Source organism: Pecten maximus, chromosome 2 (genome assembly GCF_902652985.1).
Source record: "Pecten maximus chromosome 2, xPecMax1.1, whole genome shotgun sequence".
Taxonomy (NCBI): domain Eukaryota; kingdom Metazoa; phylum Mollusca; class Bivalvia; order Pectinida; family Pectinidae; genus Pecten; species Pecten maximus.
The window spans coordinates 11939957-11966432 of record NC_047016.1 but is presented as its reverse complement, the minus strand read 5'-3'; the positions used below and the strand labels follow the sequence as shown (position 1 = coordinate 11966432).

The 26476-nt window shown below is 34.4% G+C and overlaps 2 protein-coding genes across 7 annotated transcripts in view; one reads left to right on the top strand and one right to left on the bottom strand.

Annotated features, from left to right (window-relative positions):
* Positions 1–17001, bottom strand: part of LOC117317730 (high affinity copper uptake protein 1-like) — a 33916-nt gene extending 16915 nt beyond the window's left edge. For 3 of the 5 annotated variants that reach the window (XM_033872656.1, XM_033872664.1, XM_033872672.1), the window contains exons 1-4: positions 16853–16982; positions 4456–4677; positions 3951–4020; positions 1353–1536 (exon numbers count right to left, since the gene is read on the bottom strand). In XM_033872656.1, the coding sequence (XP_033728547.1) occupies positions 1353–1536; positions 3951–4020; positions 4456–4647 (446 nt within the window). In that variant the 5' untranslated portion in view covers positions 4648–4677; positions 16853–16982. Of the gene's footprint in view, positions 1–1352; positions 1537–3950; positions 4021–4455; positions 4678–9226; positions 9298–16852 lie in introns of those variants that run through there. The other 2 variants (XM_033872641.1, XM_033872649.1) reach the window with 2 other exon arrangements.
* Positions 17002–17181: 180 nt separating this feature from the next.
* Positions 17182–26476, top strand: part of LOC117317714 (FK506-binding protein 15-like) — a 52688-nt gene continuing 43393 nt past the window's right edge. For both annotated transcript variants that reach the window (XM_033872606.1, XM_033872615.1), the window contains exons 1-5: positions 17182–17298; positions 19266–19360; positions 19530–19596; positions 19783–19852; positions 24889–24963. In XM_033872606.1, the coding sequence (XP_033728497.1) occupies positions 17246–17298; positions 19266–19360; positions 19530–19596; positions 19783–19852; positions 24889–24963 (360 nt within the window). In that variant the 5' untranslated portion in view covers positions 17182–17245. The remainder of the gene's footprint in view (positions 17299–19265; positions 19361–19529; positions 19597–19782; positions 19853–24888; positions 24964–26476) is intronic.

Here is a 26476-nt window from a genome sequence, read left to right as displayed (position 1 = left end):
GACTGTTGAGATAAATGAGATTACAGTACTGACTGTACTGTACATATACAGTCAATCTACGTAAGGACAAGTCCTGACAAGGTCAGAATGCATTACACGTACTACCATTACAAGGTGAGAATAAACTATTACATAACTCTACACTGAGACCGTATGTGATCGTTTTATTTTTTACATAGACAATCTCTATTATACCCAACAAAGGTAAATGTTAACAATTCACATTTTTATTTGGGGAAAAATATCTCAGAAAATTGTAATACGTGTACTACATTTCTTTAGGAGTCAATATTAAATATCAATTTTCTAGAGTAATAAAATCCTGAGATGAAGTCATGCCCTAAAATCACTAACTGTAACCCAAGAAGGGGCTAACTTGATAACCTCTTCAGAGAAAGGCAGAATGTCACTCTCAGGTAATGAAGGTCATGTTAACCCAGGCAATATAAGAATATCCTGTATCTGGCACCAAGGTCATGCCACATTAATATCAAGTACCTGGCACTGAAATGTACCTATTCAGAATCTATCTGCATGGACAGTGCAACATACATTGTACTAGTGGTAGACAAGCTATAGTTTCCTATTGCATATCCAATGGTGTTATTATATAAAAGAGAAATCCTGTTTTATAGGATGTCAGGCTAGGTAACAGTCTGACAGGCCATTCATCATCAAAAGATTTTTAGTTCTAAATTATAGGATTCTTAATACCAGCACCATCTTGTAACTATTTCAAACCAATGATACCATGGTAGTTATTATTCATGAAATTACATCCAGTTTGTCACATATGTGCACTTAAAATCGGCCTTCTATTCAATATGAAAAGTGAGAATTTACAGTTCTTCAAAGCTGAATTATTTAACTGTAACACGTACCATCTGTTTACTATAACTTGGACTGGAAATTTAAATTTACAGATTAGAACCTGTGATATTGGAAATCATAACCTAATGTAAGTTTTTAAAATATCCATGCATTTTTTTTTATTTTTTTTTTTTTTGTGATAATATAGAATACATATGCTGATTACAACATCATAACAGACTTACAGTAGATGTCATTTACAGGCCTTTAAATCACATTTCTTTCTGCCAGGTTTACATTGTAAAATTGCAATATGAATGTTAATAATCAAATTTTTAATTCAATACTGAAAGGGAAACAACTTAAGCTAATGACCTTGAACTCTGTCCCATCATGCCCATAAAGTGAAAATCTTTCCAAAAAAGCAGCCAATATGACCCCATGCATTAAAACAATGTAACCCATGTGGTAATGATGAATCACCAGTTAAATCTCAATCAACCACAGAATCTGAAGTGGAGCTATAGTTTATAGACACCTACCTGTTGTTTTTTGATTTGCTGGGGTCTATTACAGCAGTATCTTGTGAGAAGCCATTCCCTGTGGCAGTGACGCTGCTGTATTTGTTGGCGGTGAGACTTTTTTTAAGCAGATGTTCTCGAAGTACCTTAAGTCCTTCATAAAGGACTGCTAGGAAAAATATAACCACACAGGCTCCGCCCATTTCTGTAAATGTTAAGTCATCAATTACAGATCAATTAAATGTAACCCATAAGATACATAGCTGAAACTTTTTTAATTGCCCAAGAGAAATAACTTTATTTTGCTGAAGTCAATTTTTCTACTGGTATTGACAGTGACCTTGATCTCTAACCTTCAAAGAAAAATGCTCACACTTTCATTAAAAAAGCAAGGATGAAGTGATAGTTTCAGTGGCCAAAGAAAAATCTATTTACTGGCCGTGCATTGGCAATAAGCAATCTTTGACTTTCCGACACAATGTCTTATTCTAAACAAACATTTTCAGTAAGGAAAACATAAAAGTGAAGTATGAGATCAATAACATAGCTCAAGGTATAAAAACGATTTACAGGTAACATTAAAGTTAGAATCACCCTCAAACCGATTTACAGGTAACATTTAAGTTAGAATCACCCTCAAACCGATTTACAGGTAACATTAAAGTTAGAATCACCCTCAAACCGATTTACAGGTAGCGTTAAAGTCAGAATCACCCTCAAACCGATTTACAGGTAGCGTTAAAGTCAGAATCACCCTCAAGATACAACAAGAGATCCCAGAGGGATCTTGCCGCCCACCATTGAATGATCTTCATAGGTTCCATGTCAGATTGATCTTTTCTCTACTTTTCCCTTCATTTTACTAATCTGTGTAAATTGAGACATCCCTCCAGTACTTTTCAAACAAGGGAATCCTTGCTATATAAGAAATTTGAGATTTAACGATAATGGCTGTTTGTTTGCCAGGTTGTTTTCAGGACAGATTGGTCCAAAAATGCAATACAAGGGACCAAGGGGAACCTACTTATGAAATTTGAGAAAGATCCATTCAGTACTTTGAGAAATAGAGATAACAAACTTCAATTGTCAAAATCCAAGATGGCTGCCTGTCGGCCATGTTGTTTTCATATTGGTCTCAAAACGCAATATGCATAACTAGGCACCAAGGGAAACCTACATATGAAATTTCAGAAAAATCCCTTCAGTACATTCTCAGAAATAGTGATAACAAACTTCAATTGTCAAAATCCAAGATGGCTGCCTGTCGGCCATGTTGTTTTCCGATTGGTCTCAAATCGCAATATGCATAACTAGGCACCAAGGGGAACCTACATATGAAATTTGAGAAAGATCCCTTAAGTACTTTCTCAGAAATAGTGATAACAAACTTCAATTGTCAAAATCCAAGATGGCTGCCTGTCGGCCATGTTGTTTTCGGATTGGTCTCAAAACGCAATATGCATAGCTAGGCACTAAGGGGAACCTTCATATGAAATTTGAGAAAGATCCCCTCAGTACTTTCTCAGAAATAGCGATAACAATCTTCAATTGTCAAAATCCAAGATGGCTGCCTGTCGGCCATGTTGTTTTCCGATTGGTCTCAAATTGCAATATGCATAACGAGGCACCAAGGGGAACCTACATATGAAATTTGAGAAAGATCCCTTAAGTACTTTCTCAGAAATAGCGATAACAAACTTCAATTGTCAAAATCCAAGATGGCTGCCTGTCGGCCATGTTGTTTTCGGATTGGTCTCAAAACGCAATATGCATAACTAGGCACCAAGGGGAACCTTCATATGAAATTTGAGAAAGATCCCTTCAGTACTTTCTCAGAAATAGTGATAACAAACTTCAATTGTCAAAATCCAAGATGGCTGCCTGTCGGCCATGTTGTTTTCCGATTGGTCTCAAAACGCAATATGCATAACTAGGCACCAAGGGGAACCTTCATATGAAATTTGAGAAAGATCCCTTCAGTACTTTCTCAGAAATAGCGATAACAAACTTCAATTGTCAAAATCCAAGATGGCTGCCTGTCGGCCATGTTGTTTTCCGATTGGTCTCAAAACGCAATATGCATAACTAGGCACCAAGGGGAACCTACATATGAAATTTGAGAAAGATCCCTTCAGTACTTTCTGAGAAATAGCGATAACAAGAATTGTTTACGGACGGAGGGACGGACGGACGGACGGAGGGACGGACGGAGGGACGGACGGAGGGACGGACGGAGGGACGGACGGAGGGACGGACGGACGACGGACCACGGACGCAGGGCGATTTGAATAGCCCACCATCTGATGATGGTGGGATAAAAACCAATTTATAGGTAACATTAAAGTCAGAATCACCTTCAAGGTACAAAAAGTAGGATTATAGATGTAGGCAGAATCACCTTGTCCTTGACATTAGAAGTAGGAGCTGTCAAAATTTAGTTTGATATGCCTAACAATACCAACATATAGTGAACTATTTCCAGTTAAACTACATATCCTACACTTAGGGAATTGTTCCATACCCTATAATTAGTTTACATTTTGATGTTAATGTAATGATCTATGTATAAATCCAGGGAAAACCCTATCATTCGAGGAGTTTGAGGATCCTCGGACTTACCTCCAGCTGTAGTAGTCAGTAATGTCTCAAACAGGATATATTCCTTTATACCAGTGTGGAAATACATTTGCTGAAATGTAAAATTAAGGGTTACATCAAATCAGTGAAGTTACAACAATTTTAAGCCAGTAAAAACAAAACAATTTTATGATAAAGCTGAAGTTGTTTTTCTTTTAAATATTTCTTAGGCATAATATAGCAGTGTTCTAAGGCTTGCATCCACAGGTACACTTGTAATAAGCTCTGAATGAGTATCACATGTACACTCACATTTATTACCTCCAGATAATTCACATCAGTTACTACTCAACGTTTCCGTCCTACACCTTATTGGAGGTAGGTAACTACAGTTACCCACATCAGGTTATCCCCCATGAGTCTGAGGCAGGCTCTATTTACCCAATAGTGTTTCAATATTAACATCAAGCATTCTCTCAATGTCCACACACAGTAACCTACAATACTAGTATTTTACTACTCTACAGATACAAATCTGTCCACTTACCATCATTCCTGCCATACTCCCGCCCATGTGTCCTTCCATGTTTCCATCCATGTTTCCGTCCATGTGTCCATCCATGTGTCCATCCATGTGTCCCCCCATATCTCCCATGCCTCCCATGCCAGTCATGCCCGTCATTTTGTCCCCCATACCTGGCATGGCTGTGGTTTGCATTGACATATTCATGTTATTCATGGTTATTGTTTCGGACTGCCCAGGTTAATTCTGAAATATTAAACATAAAAACAGTTATTTACAAAGCTAGTGTACATGTACTGATTGACAGCAAACATAGACAGCGGTAAATGTTCTGAATACCTCTATATTCCGAAGTATCTGTGAACGAATTAATTCTGATCAAACTCATGATCATATATATATACACATATGTATTGTTTGAAGTGACTAAGCTAGGGCTTCATATAGACAGGATCACCAGAGCACTAAATGATCGACACCAGAGGAGGGATTGGCCAGGACGAGGGCAATCCAAGATTGGAAACAAGAGGGGATTGGGCCAGGGAAAGAGGGGAAACTTAGGATTGGAAACCAGAGGGGATTGGGCCAGGGAAAGAGGGGAAACCTAGGATTGGGAACCAGAGGGGATTGGGCCAGGGAAAGAGGGGAAACCTAGGATTGGGAACCAGAGGGGATTGGGCCAGGGAAAGAGGGGAAACTTAGGATTACATGACAAAATGTATCAATATCAGAACCAACAGTCAGAGAACCTAAACAACAAGAGAATTTAATGGATCAAAAACTAACTGAAAGGTAAACAAACAATAATTGTAACTCAAAATGAACAAGATAATAATTAAGAATACATACAGGCAAAAAGGGGTTAAAACGATATCCACCCAGCTAGGTCGTATTGGGCATTTAATATAAAGGTAGTTTATATAGGATGAAATAAAACAGAGGTATCTTGAGGATGCATATTTGCCTCTATAGAGTTTAAGAAGATTAAGCCAAATTGAGAAAAAAAAATACCTTTGTATTCCTTTGAAACATTTGGGTCAGCTAGATTATGTACTCGTTTTCAAATCCTGTTTGAAACAGCAGTTCTATAGGACAGATTGGCCAATAATACAAGTCTGGTCAACATGACAATGCAAATCTACATACATCATCATCATGTACATTAGTCTGGTCAACTTGATGATATAAGTCTGGTCAACTTGATGATATAAGTCTGGAAAACTTGATAATACAAGTCTAACGAAAATGTCCATGTAAGTCTAGTGATCAACTTGATAATACAAGTCTAACCAAAGTGTCCATGAAAGTCTAGTGATCAACTTGATAATACAAGTCTGACCGATGTGATGATCTAGATGCACGTCTGGCCAAGGTGTAATTAATGTGGTAATGTGTATTTGGACTAAACAACACACATGTAATTAACATAAACATCAACAGATTTAGACATTTCATCATGTATACCAAGTCACCAAACTCTTAAAACATAACACTGAAATTATGTGTTTAACAATCCAGATGGTGTAAAATAAAATCTAGAAGTATTTCATTGGTACATGTATATTGATATATTAATAATGAATGAATTGAAAAGAAAATATTTATGAGTTCAAGCCCTATGCAAAGTTCTGTATGTACTTATACTGTTGACTAATGCAAGAAGTCATGTGAAGAGTTTGTTAAACTGTGGGACATTCAAGTCACACACACATATAATAGCCATATACGGTAATATCATCTAAGTGACTGGTAAGTATGCTGTACTTAGATAGAGGGTGATAAGTGATATATTCCACTGGCCAGTCATACTGGTCAATTATCTAACACCTGGGAATGACAGTGGTCAGTGAAACATAATAATGGTCATGATCACAGCAGTGTGTACATGAACTGCCCACGGGTCACAACTAGTTCATGGTCAGTTGTAGTGGTGAAGACCTTTTAACATGTAGCTTATAATTGTTCAATTCTGTTAAAATCTATGTTCTTTACTTCAATATGTGTTCGGTAAGGTTATCCTTTCTGTGGTCAATAAAGTTTATCCATAGGCGACGGATAAAATAACCTTTCTGTGGTCAATTGTAACACTTCGGTGATGGATAATAACCTTTCTGTGGTTAATAAAATAAATCTTTCTGGGATTGATAAGTTAATCTTTCTATGATTGATAAGTTAACCTTTCTGTGTAAGATAAAGTGAACCTTTCTGTGTAAGATAAAGTTAACCTTTCTGTGTAAGATAAAGTTCACCTTTCTGTGTAAGATAAAGTTCACCTTTCTGTGTAAGATAAAGTTAACCTTTCTGTGTAAGATAAAGTTAACCTTTCTGTGTAAGATAAAGTTAACCTTTCTGTGTAAGATAAAGTTAACCTTTCTTTGATGGATAAAGTTAACCTTTCTGTGTAAGATAAAGTTAACCTTTCTGTGTAAGATAAAGTTAACCTTTCTGTGTAAGATAAAGTTAACCTTTCTGTGTAAGATAAAGTTAACCTTTCTGTGTAAGATAAAGTTAACCTTTCCGTGATGAATAAAGTTAACCTTTCTGTGTAAGATAAAGTTAACCTTTCTGTGTAAGATAAAGTTAACCTTTCTGTGTAAGATAAAGTTAACCTTTCCGTGATGAATAAAGTTAACCTTTCTGTGTAAGATAAAGTTAACCTTTCTGTGTAAGATAAAGTTAACCTTTCTGTGTAAGATAAAGTTAACCTTTCTGTGTAAGATAAAGTTAACCTTTCTGTGGTCAATAAAATAAATCTTTCTGTGATGGATAAAGTTAACCTTTCTGTGATGGATAAAGTTAACCTTTCTGTGATGGATAAAGTTAACCTTTCTTTGATGGATAAAGTAAAATGTCTGTGACTGAAGTTGTTTAAACTGATGATTTAGTTTTATTTTGTTTAACGTCCTATTATAACAGCCAGGGTCATTTAATGACGTGCCTGGTTTTGGAAGTGGAATAAAACCGGAGTACCCAGTGAAAAACCATCGACCTACAGTCATGATCAGTACCAGGCAGGCAACTGCCCCACGTGGGTTTTCGAACTCGCAGCCCAGAGGTGGAGGGCTAGTGATAAAGTGTTGGGGCACCTTAACCACTCGACCACCGCGGCTGATGAATGTTTGCATGTAACAAATTAAATCTAAGTCTGATTGGCATATAGACATACAGAAACTCCTGGACAAAATATATTAGCTTGGGTTGAAATTTCTTATCAATTGATAAAATATATTTTGAACTCCAGTTATATAAGAGTCAATTAATGACTGTGAAGACTTTTGAGTTTCTTAACTGTAAATCCATATACAGTATCAGAAAATAGCCAGTTAAACTGGGTATACATACCATAAATACATAGTATCCCTATAGGGTATATACTATAGCTCTCTGCAGGCAATATGTCCTGGTTCGCACAAACCATTAACTCATGCAATTAAATTCATGTCTAGAATTTTTGGTGCTTTCAATGTTCTATAAGATAAAATCAAGCTGAATATAATGAAATCTATCTTTAGTAAATACAAATGTTTTAGTACATATTGGAGTTGTTTTAAATCACCTATGCATGGCTAGACATTTATTTTAGTTTTGCAAACATAAGGACAAAATGCATGGCTGACATGATTCAGAGTGACTTACCTATATAAACACATATTTGAGCTACAAGTTTTTTAAACCATCCCAGATGTACAGATATATGTTTGCCATAGATTTCAATATTACACCCAATATGTTTCAATTGGTGATAATATTTCTTATAAATTGAGTTCAGTGAACGATGACAGAGCCAGAATGTAGTGATATCTCTCTGTGGGACAAAATATATGTTATCAGGGAATTATGCAAGCCTACTCTAAAGTTATAGCTGGTATATCTACAAAGAATGAAGCATCCTGAATGATGTATTATAGAATCGTGATATTTGTTGTAAATTTAACCTCTACTTACAGACGAACTAGGCCAGCAATTAACACTTTCCTGAAATGATCCCAGGATAATTGACACAGATGTTCTGTAATGATGAGTAAAACCATACAAAAAAAATGTTAAAGCCACCACTGAACCATGAAGTTATCTATTAAGTTAGTTAAAATTAATTCTGAATTGAGATTTCATGAGAGATGATGTATCTTAAATGTCAAAATATAACAACACAAAATGTGCAGTGAAAATGATTTAAAGAAAATTAAGTCATTCCTACTTTTCTTACGTCTTTCTTCAATTAATTCAACCTGATCCAAATTGGAATGACGGCAAATCAATATGGTATAACAATTGTATAGTTTTGATTTGTTACTTAAAATGACGACCTCCAATGTACATGTATACATATACAATGTATACCTGGTTTGTATTCATTAATGTTTAAGCCTGAATACATACAGTTACAAATGTAATCAGGATATCGTTTTAAGATGTTGACTTTTTTAAATAAACTTTCGAACTCAGCTAAGCCTTAAACACCTACAGTTACTAGGCCTGATTTGTAGGTATTATCTTATATGATAAACAGAAAAACTTTATCTGTGTACATCACCTGATGGCTATCACAAATACCATTCATTATATATATTACTGGACAGCTTATAATTATCACTACAGGCCATCCTTATCACTACTGGACGAAAACTGACAAACAAATAAAAACAAATTATGTAATTTTTTGGATTTGAATACTTCATTCTCAATATATCCCCTACTGGTATGTATGTATACATGTAGTACTAGCATGAAATATTACCTCATCTGTTCACATGAAAATGACCACAGAAATACATGGCAGAGTATACGTACTTACAAGCCTAGTGGCTCCCTCAGGTAATTCCTCCAGTATCAGGTGTAACTGAGGTATCAAACTAGCTATATACCTGTTATCTAACTACACACCTCCATCACCAAGATAACTAGAGCTTGCAATTGTGTCAGAAGGATAAATATATTTCTGTGTGTATCAATACCGTCACATCAATGGGACCTATCGGAATGCACACAAATGCTACCACATTCTACCTCTCTTTGGCTATATTTAACATAACCTTGGGCCTACATTTACAATATTTTAATGCTGTACAAGCTAACAAAATTTTTATAGTGTAGAAAACAAAATCAATGAATTACCAGGGTAAAATCAAATGCAATTATATTCAAACAACAGACTCAGTATATTCATGAAAAATAATACGACTGGTATACATGTATTTATACGGCCTAATTTATATATATGATTTATCGCTATCAAGTTGTTAATATATCAGACAACAATGAAATAAAGTTGGGATAAAAATCATTAAAAACTATAAGTAATTCTACTATGCAAACTTAAATGAAAAACTGGAAATAAATTAAGATAAAATTAATTATTTTTATAAAATTGACATTTTTGTAAAACCAACAAACAAATCGATGTTTTGGATACGACTTTGATAAGTGATGTAGAGTTTAATAAACAGTGCCCTGCTGACCGCCCTTCCTTTGATAAACAGTCAATTTGTGAACTGTATCGGAAAATGTCAGGAAAACCATGTCAACACACCATCTTTAGTCGGTGATATATAGTAAATAAATGACTGCTTCCTGACAAGTTTACACATGATAACTCATGTTGTAGTTATTGACGCCCATCCTAAATGATACCTAAAATAGGCAGTATAGGTCATGTCTCACTCTTAATCAAGACATTTGCAAAGACACAATGTCAATATCAAACGTACGGGGGAAAGGGGGGAGATCAATGTGTAACATATATATTATACAAAGTTTAATTTTGAAACTTATAACAAAACAAAAACTATAGTTCAGCTGGAATCAGGATTCCATATATTACCGCGGTAAACACTACCTTTTGAGAGAAAGTGTTCATTCTCTGTTCAGTCAAGGAATGCAAGGTCTACTCCATTTCAATTAAATGTTATAAGATAACGCACAAGATTAACAAACCATGGCCAACTGTAAATTGGGAGATCTTGTCCTAAAGATATGTTATACATTACTGTCTGTACACTATAGCTGTCTGGATGTTTTATCAAACATTTCAAAGGTATATATGCACAGGCAGTGGTGCTAGTCTATTATCTTAAGTTATTTGATCAAAACAAAAATTACATAACCCAGTTCTGTTAAGGCCTGATTCATGTGGAGGATATTTTTACGCTGCATTTGTACTAGAACAGCTAGTCAAGTTTGTTAGTTTTCAATTTTATTCTATACATGGCCATATACATCAGTAAATTCTGTTACTCATACAATCCACCTATTAACCAGACAACATCGTGATTTTCTCACTCTGATCTGTACTAGGATCACTGGCAATAAGACTCAATGAACTTTCAAGTGAGATTGTACCCTCTGATAGCCTTGTCCTGACTTAACATACATGAATATATATGTAATGGCAAAGTTCCTACTACAACTTTATGTGATTGTAAATCTGGCTGGAAGGATGGTGAAACGCCTCTGGTCACAAACAAGTAGAGCATAAGATAATACCTTGGTATGCGTTCAATTTTCTGTCCGATTTCAGAAGAAAAACAAGTTAGTAACAGATAGTTAATTAGAATACTAAATGCAAAATACAGTTTGATCAACAGTTTAAGTATATTGCCACAAATAAATTACTCACTCAATACACATATTTTAAAGTTTACATTCCTTGTACATCATGTACACATGCATTGTATATTATTATTGCATTCAAGTTGATGTGGATTAACGTCACAACAAGATGACATCATGAATTACGTTATGGATTCCTGCACTTTTTGACACTATTAATTTTTCGATGTTTCTAATTTTAGTATATAAAATGCAATAAAAATAAAATTGAATGGTTTCCTGTTTAATATAACATATATTTCACTTCGCACTCGTGAAAATATCGATATTCTGTCATACTCATGAAATATATATTATATTAAACAGGAAACCATTCAATATTGAGAGGATATTATATCCTCTAAATTTTATATTTTTGCTTGTGAAATACATATATGGAAATAATATTATCAAACTGATAAAACTTGTGATGAACAGTGAAAATATAAGATTTTGCAATGAAAATATAAGGTTTAGTCAGATCTCCAACTTCTTTCATCAGTCACTTCGGCATATCAGCTATGTTTTGTTATCATTAAATATCACTGTTTACAAAAATAGTGGATAAAATATTGTGTTTTAGGAATGGATAAACAATCTTCCTGAAGAGTGTGAAACAAAATACATCTTATATAACACAGAACTTCTTAAAATTTGACAAAAAACTATTTTGTAAAAGAATTGGAAAAGTAATGAAAATGTTACATTAATTTCTCAAGAGCTTTTTATCCTCAAATACAACAAAACAAAATAAAACTCCCATAATCTACAGGATGTGTTGAGATGTCCCTTCTACAATACAACTACATTGTATATTCAAGGTTTGGCTAAAATAAACTCCGATACTTTTTGAGAGACTGAGCTAAACACATATAAAGTCTGGATTCCCAGCATCCTTGATTTCCAGAGTAAATGAACCATAATAATAATCTCTGGATCATATTCTGTAGATGAAAGATGGAGGTGTCCACTTTGTGATAAAACTCCTTTATAAATTATATATTAAGATTGTTTAAAGTTGCCAGCTTATGTTTTTTGAGAAATGAATCTAAATGCTTGAAATATTGATGATGATGCCAACATTGTCTAACACTGCAAGATAAGTAACATAAATCATAGCTAGTCTCACTTTCAAAACTTTTCTTTGCAGAAGAGACAAAAACTTACCAAAATATGTCTTCTTAACCTGAAAGTCCCTTTCAAACTGAAGGATTAAATGTACAAATCTTCCTCTAGAAAAATATTACCAGCATGAACTTTGTGATCTTATGCTTGCATATCCTTCATGAATAACAGTTCTATTTCAGTGTTTTGAACAGATCAAAGTAATAATGAAATATGTTCATCAGGCCTGAACATCTTCCCCAATCCGTGCAAGGTAATAAAACGTGATTTCATCTGCAGGTATGATCTTGTTAAACATTCCTTTTTTGTCTGTTACCACAAGTTAGGGTAAGCAAGCAAAGTAAAGAGCCAGTTATTTTTGGAATTACCTCAGGTGACCATGCTGAAGATACCTGTATCCCTTCAGGCAAACATTTTCAACAAATCAGTATTTCCTATACCTGTTAGACAATTAGACGTTACGTAACTGTCAATTCAGCATTTAACTTACATGCACAAATAGTTTTTCATGTATAAGTTCTGCCAACATATATGTCCTCGAGCTATGATTTGACATTTATTCCTGGTGTCGGCTCAGAATATAGGTGTACATGTATCACTACTGATTTCCAGGAAGATTTCATCATTGTATGACATGTCTGGTTACCTTGTATACTTCAGTAAGTTATCATCTCCCTAAAATCAATGCCACACAAATTTGAAATAAAAAAAACAATGAAAACTGAGAAGTGGAATATAAATGAAACAAAAAGTTCAGACATGAACAACTGAAAAAGCTCTGATTAACTCTTATTCTGATTACTAACCAAGAGAGAACTGTAATTTTCTTTTGTAGACATCAAAATGAAAAAAAAAAAGATTTGTTGTACAGTATATAGCTATATATATAGGGGTTCATAAATATTTACCAGGATACAATGTGATTTGACCCTGGTCTTTGACCTGGTGACCTTGACCTTAAGGGGGGGGGGGGGGGGGGGAGGGGGGGGGGGGGCAATATCTTATATCATTGATCAACATTGAGTAAGAACTAGTAATGATGCAATATCTCCCTCCATCGGAAGGGGGAATATTTACTTAATTATGAGATTTATAGGTAGGTGTCTTACCAGACCAATATTGTAACCAACAGACTGAATATCAAAGTTCTGGGAGGCCACAGTGGCCGAGTGGTTAAGGTGTCCCCAACACTTTATCAATATAGCCCTCCACCTCTGGGTTGCGAGTTTGAAACCTACGTTGGGCAGTTGCCAGGTACTGACTGTAGGGCGGTGGTTTTTCTCCGGCTACTCCGGCTTTCCTCCACCTCCAAAAACTGACACGTCCTTAAATGACCCTGGCTGTTAATAGGACATTAAACAAAACAAACCAAACTTCAAAGTTCTGGTACATTTTCAGGAAGAAGCTATCAATCAGGCTGACATGTATCCTACAAGTTAGTGTTAGAGCATTACACTCGGTCATCATTTACCCAGATCTGGTACTAGGTACTAATCTAAATATTGCCAAGAAACATTCTCATGAGATTACATCTTAAAAGGGTCCTTTTCAATAACAGCTTTATATGAATCTGATTAGGACATTTGTATATGTGTTGTGTTGACAATTGGCTCTGTGACTGGGGTAACCAGAGATGGACAAAGTCATGTATATAGAGCTGTGGAGCCAGTGTTATCTGTTGGCCTTCCTCAGCTCCTGTTTCCATCTACATATACACACAACACAGGTCAGGCGGCTACCACACTAATCCACCCAGCCAAGGAATTAATTTCACTTTTTACATTCCTTAGATAATAAGATTCCTTTACATAAAGATGTTCACTATATAATATTGTCCCTATATGGTGGCATATACAAATAAAGCACCAGTGACCTTTTAAGCACACATTTATTCTATTAAGATAAATCAATTTGAAAAGTTTAACCAAATTTTTTAATTCCTATACTCTGTACAATGTGGCTGAACTGATTTAGACTTTTGTACCTATCATATCCTTGACCTACATAACAACTTCGGGAAAATATCCAGGGCTCTTTCTCACTGGTTTGGGATGGGGCCTTTTTGTCTCATTTTGGGAAGAAAATTGGTGAATTGGGAAAGAGTTTTTCAGGAGTTAGCTGCAAACTTTGGGAATTTGGCTTTAAAATGAAATAATTCCAATTGGGAATGGGGCCCATTAACGGCCCCAAAAAGCCGTGATATCAAAAACATATTCTTTTGTATGTAAATCAGGTTAAAGCTAGCACAATCATTCACTTAAGCTTTTATGCCTAAATCAAAGGAACTGTTGGCCAGTAGTACTACATGTAATGATTTTCAGAGATACATGCAGTGGTTTGATTAATTGATTCAATTGATGATTAGTCCTTTTTCCTCTGTCTAATTATAATATAATCAACCATGATTTACAGCTGTTATTGATTATGGTTTTATGGTATGGTAACTTTCAGAAGTTATTGACAGCAGACTTAAAAAGTGATTAAATAAACCAAATTACGATATACTTATGAAGTTATGTCAAAATACATTCAAACAGTTTGGTTTGTTTGGTTTGTTTTTGTTTAACGTCCTATTAACAGCCAGGGTCATTTAAGGACGTGCCAGGTTTTGGAGGTGGAGGAAAGCCGGAGTACCCGGAGAAAAACTACTGGCCTATGGTCAGTACCTGGCAACTGCCCCACGTACGTTTCGACCTCGCAACCCAGTGGTGGAGGGCTAGTGATAAAGTGTCGGTACACCTTAACCACTCGGCCACCGCGGCCCCAGTAAAACAGTATTTCAAAACATAATTATATACCTTAAAACATTCTCCCATTTAGGTGAATGTTTTTGTAGATATTTCCCTTTCTCTTCATGATCATGATCAGTCAATAATCATCATTGATTGTTCAAGAAATTGTAATGATCGACTTTTGAAGTGAGTCCTTTTAGTGACTTGTATGTATACCTGAAAACTGAGGTATTTCTTTCTATGTGTGTATATGTGTACCAAACTCTGTCACTTTTGGGGAGTTCCAGCATATCCCCCAAGTCAGTCAATGGTACGTTGCTCTAATGAAAGCATACATGTTGAGAATGGTATATTTATGCTTCATTGAATTAGCAAACAAGTACATAATCATTTGAAGGTTAAGAAAATAATAAAGAATACAAAAATAATATTTCTAGAAACTGTAACAATTCCAACTCAAAATCAATAAAACAAGGACAAAATATAGGAATAAAGATATAGATTTGCATGGAGACCCTTGAAAACGTACAAGGATTAACACCAGGTGTTCCGGAACAGAAAGCATGTCTTCTGTTTCATCAACAACACCCACCATACGTCAAATATAGATCAAATCCAGGTTAATTCATATTCTCAAAATGAGAACTAGCTACAAGGTAAATATAGCACTATATAGTGGTGTCAACTACTAGGCATTTACAACAAGCTACGAAACACATCTGAATTCATATCACTCCCATCTATTTTGTTTCTTCCATGAGTTTTACATTGATTATACATTTAGTTACGTCAATTCATACCAAGACTTACTTTTCTTTTTCAGTAATGTTGCAAATGATGTATTTGACCAGCCAACAAATTAGAGGTTTCAGTGACTGTTTGAATAAGAAAAGGACTACTCAATTTATCATTCAAGGCAGGGTTAAGGGCCGGGGAATGTGTAATTTTTACTATCTTAGGGGGAAAAGCTTAGTTTCCAAGGGGCTGCAAGCTACTGGTAGATCCACCACAAATAGGATACTGAACAGTAATTACAGTTACATATTTTCCACCAGGAAAAACTAGCTGTTATGTGCATGGCAGTATATACAGTGTATATCTTATTAGTATAAAGTATAATGATCGTGAGTGTACACGTGATATGGAAAATATAATATATGTCAACATTGAATTATTACTTATTAAGGTTGTCTTTTGTAAAACTTTATTTAATTATTGTCTTAAGGAATTCAGAAGGCAATTCATTGAATGCCAAAAGATTATGATTTTAGTGACTGTGTATGCTTCTTTTTGTATTCACTTTTAATTTCAGTAATTAACTGCCACCATACACTGAAAAGGAAATATGACCATCATTTTTATAGATATTTATTCATTACATTAAGTCGTGCAAATTAGATGATGGAACCATAATAAGTTGGCAAAAATGGTACAGTTGATAAGATTTTGCAATACAAAAGTTATGTGATACCAGTTTTAAATATACAATAACGTTGCTTTGCATATACTGTGGACACAACTTGAACTTGGTATTTTATCTGTTCACAATAACTTATTATCAAGCACATGCAACCCCAATGTAGGGTAAAGGGTTTCAACCCCAGTGTAAGGTCTTATGCAGAAGTCTTATAATTATGATCAATATAAATCGAGGTATTACAGTCGTTCGTACATTTTGACAAGGAAGCTGGTTGTCATTCATACTGCGGTACAGGAATAACCACTTATATCACAACTGCCCATGAATTAAGTCGGCCTTTTAAGCACTAATTCATGTTTGACGGTCTGTCAGTAAAAGGTTCAACGCACAATGACAGCAATGTTACACAGTCACAAGCTTGTGTACAGTACACGTACACTACACTGTACTGTAGTCTGTACTAGTTGTTAAAACGTATCACTCCACGCAGTAACATTCGAGACTTTTCAATGCCAGAATCAACATAAAATTTTGGCTAAACGATATGGAAACTTACCGCAAAAGCAAGATTCAACTTCCCTATTCAAAGTTCTCTTTCGTTCTTTCCATATGGCTTTCACGCACCGACAAACATCGTGACATTTACCCCCGAGTACGTAAACACTGAACTCTTTCTTAAAGGAGTCACAAAGTTTAGTTTCAGCCAAATATTTAGTTTCGTAATATAGACAATATCATCTTCAATTTCCAATTGATTTCCAGTTTGATGCATGTTATATATGTTGTTTACAATACAATCAGTATTTGGTATATATTTCGCTACGTGTAGTACGTTTGAGAAGGATAGCAGCTTTATAAACAATCGAATCTAATAAAGCGCCTAGCTTTGCATGTTATCTCATGACTTCCGGAAGAAAAGTTACTTCGGTACCCGTACAAATGTTTCAAGATGTTTTTCAATGCAGATGATGATGAGCAAGACTTTTTATCGTCATCAGGAGGGTCAGTTTGCTCACGCATATCCCCTACATTTCATTTTCTTTCCACAGGAACTTTGATTTTCGATGCAAAACAGTTTAAGGACAATTTGATAAAGGAAACACGGAACAAGGGGGTGTGGTGTCCCAGATCCCATGATCAATGTTCATGATTTCGATATACATACATAGTTTTTGCCCGTGTGTTTAAAGCCAAAAGCTAACATACAAAACACATATCATCAAAAATTGTTTAGAAATTTGTGAAGTAGTTTGAAATCAATGTCATATGATTTAAATATAATTTATCTAACAGTTTGATATTAGTTTCATCTTATTGGAATTTATTTACAGCCAAAAATCCTTTTGTTTCTTTTGAATTTATAGTTGAATACACTACACATAACTATAATAAATGAATATATTTCTTGATGAACAGCTTGTCATTTTTTTTTAAATTTTATACACATACTTGTTCGGTATTAGAAAATAGAAACTTAAGACATTAAAAGCCGTGTAATGCATTTACTAAAATTTTGAAAACTGCAACTTTTTATCAAAATCATGGAAAATAATGTAAGAAACTGTTTACAAGATCTATATTAAACAAGTCGTGATATTGTTTATTACATTTGCTGCTAGGCATTTTAACACATAATCATTTTAAACATATCATAGAATTAATTACATCAAGCATTCACATACTTTCACAGAGAAGAGAGAAGTACAAAATAAAACACCAATTTTTGCTTGATAACCGCATCAAAACCTATTGTGTAGTAGGAGTGGAAAAATGAACGACCAGACCAGGGTTTGAAACCAGGACCTGCAAACACTAGCTGGATGCTCTACCAGCTGAGCTACCTGGTCGCCGTTGATTGACCCGGTCCAGTTCCGCTACACTCTCCCCTCCCTTTTTTAAGTCTTCGACCCCGAAGACTTCACAACTCACAACCCAGGTTCAGGTATCCCCTTGTCAAGTATTCACCTCACTTGAAACAAGGTTTGGTCACGGCACCAAATGTAAGAGGAGTGGGAAAATGCACTGCCAGACTGGGGTTCGAACCCGGGACCTCCGAACACTAGCCGGATGCTCTACCGATTGAGCTACCTAGACTCCAATGATCATCCCCTACTCCTATACATATATGATGTCTTATTCCACCTGATTACATTGGTGGATATTACAACCTCATATTGGATCAGCATATGTTTCTTGTAGCTCCGGATATATATCCCAGCACCCTGATCCAGGGGTGCAGCAAAAAAAGTGTCTCAAACCATCTAATATGATAATTTATGGTAATAAGAGGTTACATGACAGCCTGTCAAAAGTTTCCTTTCGTGTTAACCTCTAATATTATTGGAGTAAATATCCCCCTGTTCCAGCTGCTCTATCATGCTTTAAGAAGTTTTGATGTATCAACATAATTAAGGTCATCAGAAAACTCAGACTAACACATTGGTAGCTCAATTACAATGTGCCAGACTAAGAACTGAAGTTGTATCTGCCTGTGATTTAATTTTGGCAACCTAACATTGGGCCACTGTTGGGAAACGTCGGCATCATCAGCATTTAGAGCACTAATAATAAACTAAGTATATTTACTTCAAAGTTTTCATTTCCTTATGAGGTTCCAGTGTTGAAACCATCATATAAATACTTCTGTTTTCTAGTCGATGTGGCCTTTCAATGAAAGAACATTGCCATCATGCTGAGGAAACTACAGAATATTAAGTGCATATTTATAGAAACTGTTACTATCCTGATATACATTAACTTGGATCTTCAAAGTTGATTATTCCTCCTATCAAAATGGATCATTTGGGCATGTTCTATCATCCTTGGTTCCATACAAAATCAGATAAAATGTAAAATTATACACCTCTTAATGATAAATGATATATGCTGGTAACTTAAAAAAAGATAGTGATCATGAATTTACATTCAAGAATATTGTAATTGTACTGATACTGATTTGATTTCTACAGGTCGAAGCTTGCCTCCCTCTTTGGAGTAGACAAAGCCAGCAACCAAGGTGGTAATGAATCATTGAAATACACAGCTCCAAAACAACCAAAGAAAGGTGATTACACCAGTCAATGACGTGTTGTATGACTGATATGTTGTATGTGTTTTCTGTCTGTTGAAAATTTTCACTAAGCACTAATATCATCTATATCCTTGCTATGTATAAACATTTTTTTTAAAAGACATTCAGAATATTCTTTATCAAATGTTCTGTTTTGTTTCAGAAACCCCAACTCAGTCAGGAGGTCCAGCCGCTGTTACCTTTGCCACAGCAGTCCATGCATATAAATAGTCAGTACATCTCCCACAAAAATGTTTTGTTTTTTTTTTAATTCATGCTGCCCAGATAAAAATGCAAACAAAGTACTTTCTTGAAAAAATTACATATAGATAATCTTTTATTGCATATAAATATTTGTTGGGTTTGTTTAAACATTGAAGAGATTTTTATGATTTGTGTACATTTGATTTCGACAGTGTTGATGGTCAGTATGCCAGCCAGGGAAAACTTGGTGTTGCTATTCTAGGCAGTCCTGCCTCACATGATGTAAGTTTCATAAACTTGTATATGTCATATCAGGTTACCATGGTATATATCAGTTTTAGTACCAAAATTATTATAAGATTAGGTTAACTACCTTATGACCTTTCAAAAAAACATCTAAACTAAAGTGTAGATTTACCTTTAGTTATACAGTGGAGTCATTGACCAAACCACTGTATGTTCATTGCAGGTACAATTTAGGCACTAGATCTAGTGTCCTAGATCGTATATGGATTATCTATTACCTCCATTGTTCTAGTACTACATTGTACATGTATAATATCTAGTACCTACATTGTACATGTATAATATCTAGTACCTACATTGTACATGTATAATATCTAGTACCTACATTGTACATGTATAATGTCTAGTACCTACATTGTACATGTATAATATCTAGTGCCTACGTTGTACATTATAATATCTAGTACCTACATTGTACATGTATAATGTCTAGTACCTACATTGTACATGTATAATATCTAGTGCCTACGTTGTACATTATAATATCTAGTACCTACATTGTACATGTATAATATCTAGTACCTACATTGTACATGTATAATATCTAGTACCTACATTGTACATGTATAATGTCTAGTACCTACATTGTACATGTATAATATCTAGTGCCTACGTTGTACATTATAATATCTAGTACCTACATTGTACATGTATAATATCTAGTACCTACATTGTACATGTATAATGTCTAGTACCTACATTGTACATGTATAATATCTAGTGCCTACGTTGTACATTATAATATCTAGTACCTACATTGTACATGTATAATATCTAGTACCTACATTGTACATGTATAATGTCTAGTACCTACATTGTACATGTATAATATCTAGTACCTACATTGTACATGTATAATATCTAGTACCTACATTGTACATGTATAATGTCTAGTACCTACCTTGTACATGTATAATATCTAGTGCCTACGTTGTACATGTATAATATCTAGTACCTACATTGTACATGTATAATATCTAGTACCTACATTGTACATGTATAATATCTAGTACCTACATTGTACATGTATAATATCTAGTACCTACATTGTACATGTATAATATCTAGTACCTACATTGTACATGTATAATGTCTAGTACCTACCTTGTACATGTATAATATCTAGTACCTACATTGTACATGTATAATATCTAGTACCTACATTGTACATGTATAATGTCTAGTACCTACCTTGTACATGTATAATATCTAGTGCCTACGTTGTACATTATAATATCTAGTACCTACATTGTACATGTATAATATCTAGTACCTACATTGTACATGTATAATATCTAGTACCTACATTGTACATGTATAATATCTAGTACCTACATTGTACATGTATAATGTCTAGTACCTACATTGTACATGTATAATATCTAGTGCCTACGTTGTACATTATAATATCTAGTACCTACATTGTACATGTATAATATCTAGTACCTACATTGTACATGTATAATGTCTAGTACCTACATTGTACATGTATAATATCTAGTACCTACATTGTACATGTATAATATCTAGTACCTACATTGTACATGTATAATGTCTAGTACCTACCTTGTACATGTATAATATCTAGTGCCTACGTTGTACATTATAATATCTAGTACCTACATTGTACATGTTTAATATCTAGTGCCTACGTGGTACATTATAATATCTAGTACCTACATTGTACATGTATAATGTCTAGTACCTACATTGTACATGTATTATATCTAGTGCCTACGTTGTACATTATAATATCTAGTACCTACATTGTACATGTATAATGTCTAGTACCTACATTGTACATGTATAATATCTAGTGCCTACGTTGTACATTATAATATCTAGTACCTACATTGTACATGTATAATATCTAGTACCTACATTTTACATGTATAATATCTAGTACCTACATTGTATATGTATAATGTCTAGTACCTACATTGTACATGTATAATATCTAGTGCCTACGTTGTACATTATGATATCTAGTACCTACATTGTACATGTATAATATCTAGTACCTACATTGTACATGTATAATGTCTAGTACCTACATTGTACATGTATAATATCTAGTGCCTATGTTGTACATTATAATATCTAGTACCTACATTGTACATGTATAATATCTAGTACCTACATTGTACATGTATAATGTCTAGTACCTACATTGTACATGTATAATATCTAGTACCTACATTGTACATGTATAATATCTAGTACCTACATTGTACATGTATAATGTCTAGTACCTACCTTGTACATGTACAATATCTAGTGCCTACGTTGTACATTATAATATCTAGTACCTACATTGTACATGTATAATATCTAGTACCTACATTGTACATGTATAATATCTAGTACCTACATTGTACATGTATAATATCTAGTACCTACATTGTACATGTATAATGTCTAGTACCTACATTGTACATGTATAATATCTAGTGCCTACGTTGTACATTATAATATCTAGTACCTACATTGTACATGTATAATGTCTAGTACCTACATTGTACATGTATAATATCTAGTGCCTACGTTGTACATTATAATATCTAGTACCTACATTGTACATGTATAATATCTAGTACCTACATTGTACATGTATAATGTCTAGTACCTACATTGTACATGTATAATATCTAGTGCCTACGTTGTACATTATAATATCTAGTACCAAATTGTACATGTATAATATCTAGTACCTACATTGTACATGTATAATGTCTAGTACCTACATTGTACATGTATAATATCTAGTACCTACATTGTACATGTATAATATCTAGTACCTACATTGTACATGTATAATATCTAGTACCTACATTGTACATGTATAATGTCTAGTACCTACCTTGTACATGTATAATATCTAGTGCCTACGTTGTACATTATAATATCTAGTACCTACATTGTACATGTATAATATCTAGTACCTACATTGTACATGTATAATATCTAGTACCTACATTGTACATGTATAATATCTAGTACCTACATTGTACATGTATAATGTCTAGTACCTACATTGTACATGTATAATATCTAGTGCCTACGTTGTACATTATAATATCTAGTACCTACATTGTACATGTATAATGTCTAGTACCTACATTGTACATGTATAATATCTAGTACCTACATTGTACATGTATAATGTCTAGTACCTACATTGTACATGTATAATATCTAGTGCCTACGTTGTACATTATAATATCTAGTACCTACATTGTACATGTATAATGTCTAGTACCTACATTGTACATGTATAATATCTAGTACCTACATTGTACATGTATAATATCTAGTACCTACATTGTACATGTATAATGTCTAGTACCTACCTTGTACATGTATAATATCTAGTGCCTACGTTGTACATTATAATATCTAGTACCTACATTGTACATGTATAATATCTAGTACCTACATTGTACATGTATAATATCTAGTACCTACATTGTACATGTATAATATCTAGTACCTACATTGTACATGTATAATGTCTAGTACCTACATTGTACATGTATAATATCTAGTGCCTACGTTGTACATTATAATATCTAGTACCTACATTGTACATGTATAATATCTAGTACCTACATTGTACATGTATAATGTCTAGTACCTACATTGTACATGTATAATATCTAGTACCTACATTGTACATGTATAATATCTAGTACCTACATTGTACATGTATAATGTCTAGTACCTACCTTGTACATGTATAATATCTAGTGCCTACGTTGTACATTATAATATCTAGTACCTACATTGTACATGTATAATATCTAGTACCTACATTGTACATGTATAATATCTAGTACCTACATTGTACATGTATAATATCTAGTACCTACATTGTACATGTATAATGTCTAGTACCTACATTGTACATGTTTAATATCTAGTGCCTACGTTGTACATTATAATATCTAGTACCTACATTGTACATGTATAATATCTAGTACCTACATTGTACATGTATAATGTCTAGTACCTACATTGTACATGTATAATATCTAGTGCCTACGTTGTACATTATAATATCTAGTACCTACATTGTACATGTATAATATCTAGTGCCTACGTTGTACATTATAATATCTAGTGCCTACGTTGTACATTATAATATCTAGTACCTACATTGTACATGTATAATATCTAGTGCCTACGTTGTACATTATAATATCTAGTACCTACATTGTACATGTATAACATCTAGTGCCTATGTTGTACATGTATAATATCTAGTACCTACATTGTACATGTATAATATCTAGTACCTACATTTTACATGTATAAGGTCTAGTACCTACATTGTACATGTATAATATCTAGTACCTACATTGTACATGTATAATATCTAGCACCTACATTGTACATGTATAAGGTCTAGTACCTACATTGTACATGTATAATATCTAGTACCTACATTGTACATGTATAATATCTAGTGCCTACATTGTACATGTATAATATCTAGCACCTACATTGTACATGTATAATATCTAGTACCTACATTGTACATGTATAATATCTAGTACCTACATTGTACATGTATAATGTCTAGTACCTACATTGTACATGTATAATATCTAGTACCTACATTGTACATGTATAATATCTAGTGCCTATGTTGTACATGTATAATATCTAGTACCTACATTGTACATGTATAATATCTAGTGCCTACATTGTACATGTATAAGGTCTCCCTGGGGCCGCGGTGGCCGAGTGGTTAAGGTGTCCCGACACTTTATCACTAGCCCTCCACCTCTGGGTTGCGAGTTCGAAACCTACGTGGGGCAGTTGCCAGGTACTGACCGTAGGCCGGTGGTTTTTCTCCGGGTACTCCGGCTTTCCTCCACCTCCAAAACCTGGCACGTCCTTAAATGACCCTGGCTGTTAATAGGACGTTAAACAAAAACAAGCATAAGGTCTCCCTACATGTATACATCTATTTTTTCACATATATTTGTAATCATTTTTTTCTCTTACAGTACAGAATTTTGTTGTATGTTAGCAAACAACAACAGGTGACCAATGTGAGGATTACTCCAGCTTTTGTCTTCACGGTTTGTATTCTGTCTTTTACCTTTGTATTCTGTCTTTTCCCATTGTATTCTGCCTTTGACCTTTGTATTCTGTCTTTGACTTAAGTGTTATGCCTTTGACCTCTGCTTTCTGTCTTTGATCTTTGTAATCTGTTTTTAACCTTGGTATTCTGCCTTTGACCTTTCTCATCTGTATTTGACCTTTGCATGCTGTCTTTGCATGACCTTTGTAATCTGATTTGACCTATAATAACCAAAAGGCCTAGAAGCAAGATAATTGCCAGAATGGTTCCTTGGATGAAGAGGACAAAGTTAGGTAGTTCTGGGGAAATTTGGGGGTTAAACCTGAACCATTCATGATTATATGATAATTACATGTATCTAAATATTAGGAATACTTCATGATTCATTGTATAAGATACTGTTAACTTATAATAAGTACAGTGGACCCGCGATAATCCGGACGCCGATAGTCCGGAAAACTCACAGTCCGGACGGAAATGCACGGGAACGGATTTCCGTAACGTTATTTGTACTCACCAGTCCGGAAATTCGGATTCCGATTCCGGAAGCCCATTTTGGGAACGGAACATACTTTTCATTAGTAAATTTCCCTCAATAATCCGGACGATTTTTTCACCACGAGGAGAAAAAAATGTCGGGGCAAGTCACCCGTGTCGACAGCTGTACAGAATATCGCTTGACACTGTGGGTAGTCATAGCGACCGCTGCCAGGTCATAGCCCCGGGTGTTTACCTGTGTTACAATGTGTAGCTTTTGTTTTTATAACGGTACGTTGCTTTTTCTCTACGACCTAATTGTTACAGAATTTATGCACAAACATTCAGTTCAATTTATGATCGGTAATTAACATCATTAACACTTGTATTGGGTAAACACGGATATCGGTATTGTAACACCGTTAACGTTACGTGAAACGACGACTCGTTGAAAGTTGCATGTTATTAATTACATACACATTTACGTATTAAGCAGTGAGCACAAGAACTGGGTTGATTACACACAAATTAGTCAATAGTCTTCTGATACTTAACTAAGCGTCACATTGTTACATTTGTAAGTGAATACGGGTTGAATAATTATCGGACATCTTGGGTAGTTCTCGCTGGTGTCGCGTACTTTTAAATAGATAGCTTGGGGTTTCTGGTACGTAAAAATCATAAAAAAAAGATAGACTGACGGTAAGTTGTAAAATCGGGGTATTTTATTTAAGGTATTTGACGTTTGTAATTTCTACTTGTTTGTGAACCTCCGGGACGTGACACATGTGTGTTGTTTGTAGGTCACATATGCCCGCTATAAATAAAACAACTTTCACTTTACATGTTCTTTTAAAAACAGTTTATTTTTTACTTTCTACAAAACAAAAAAAAGAATCATATCAGAAACATAAGTATATTTATTGTTAAAAAGTCTGACAATTAGACGTGTTTATGAAACGTCCCGGATTGTATATAATCAAGGGAGATAACTCTTACACGACAATTTTTTTTGACCTGGTACACGAAATTCG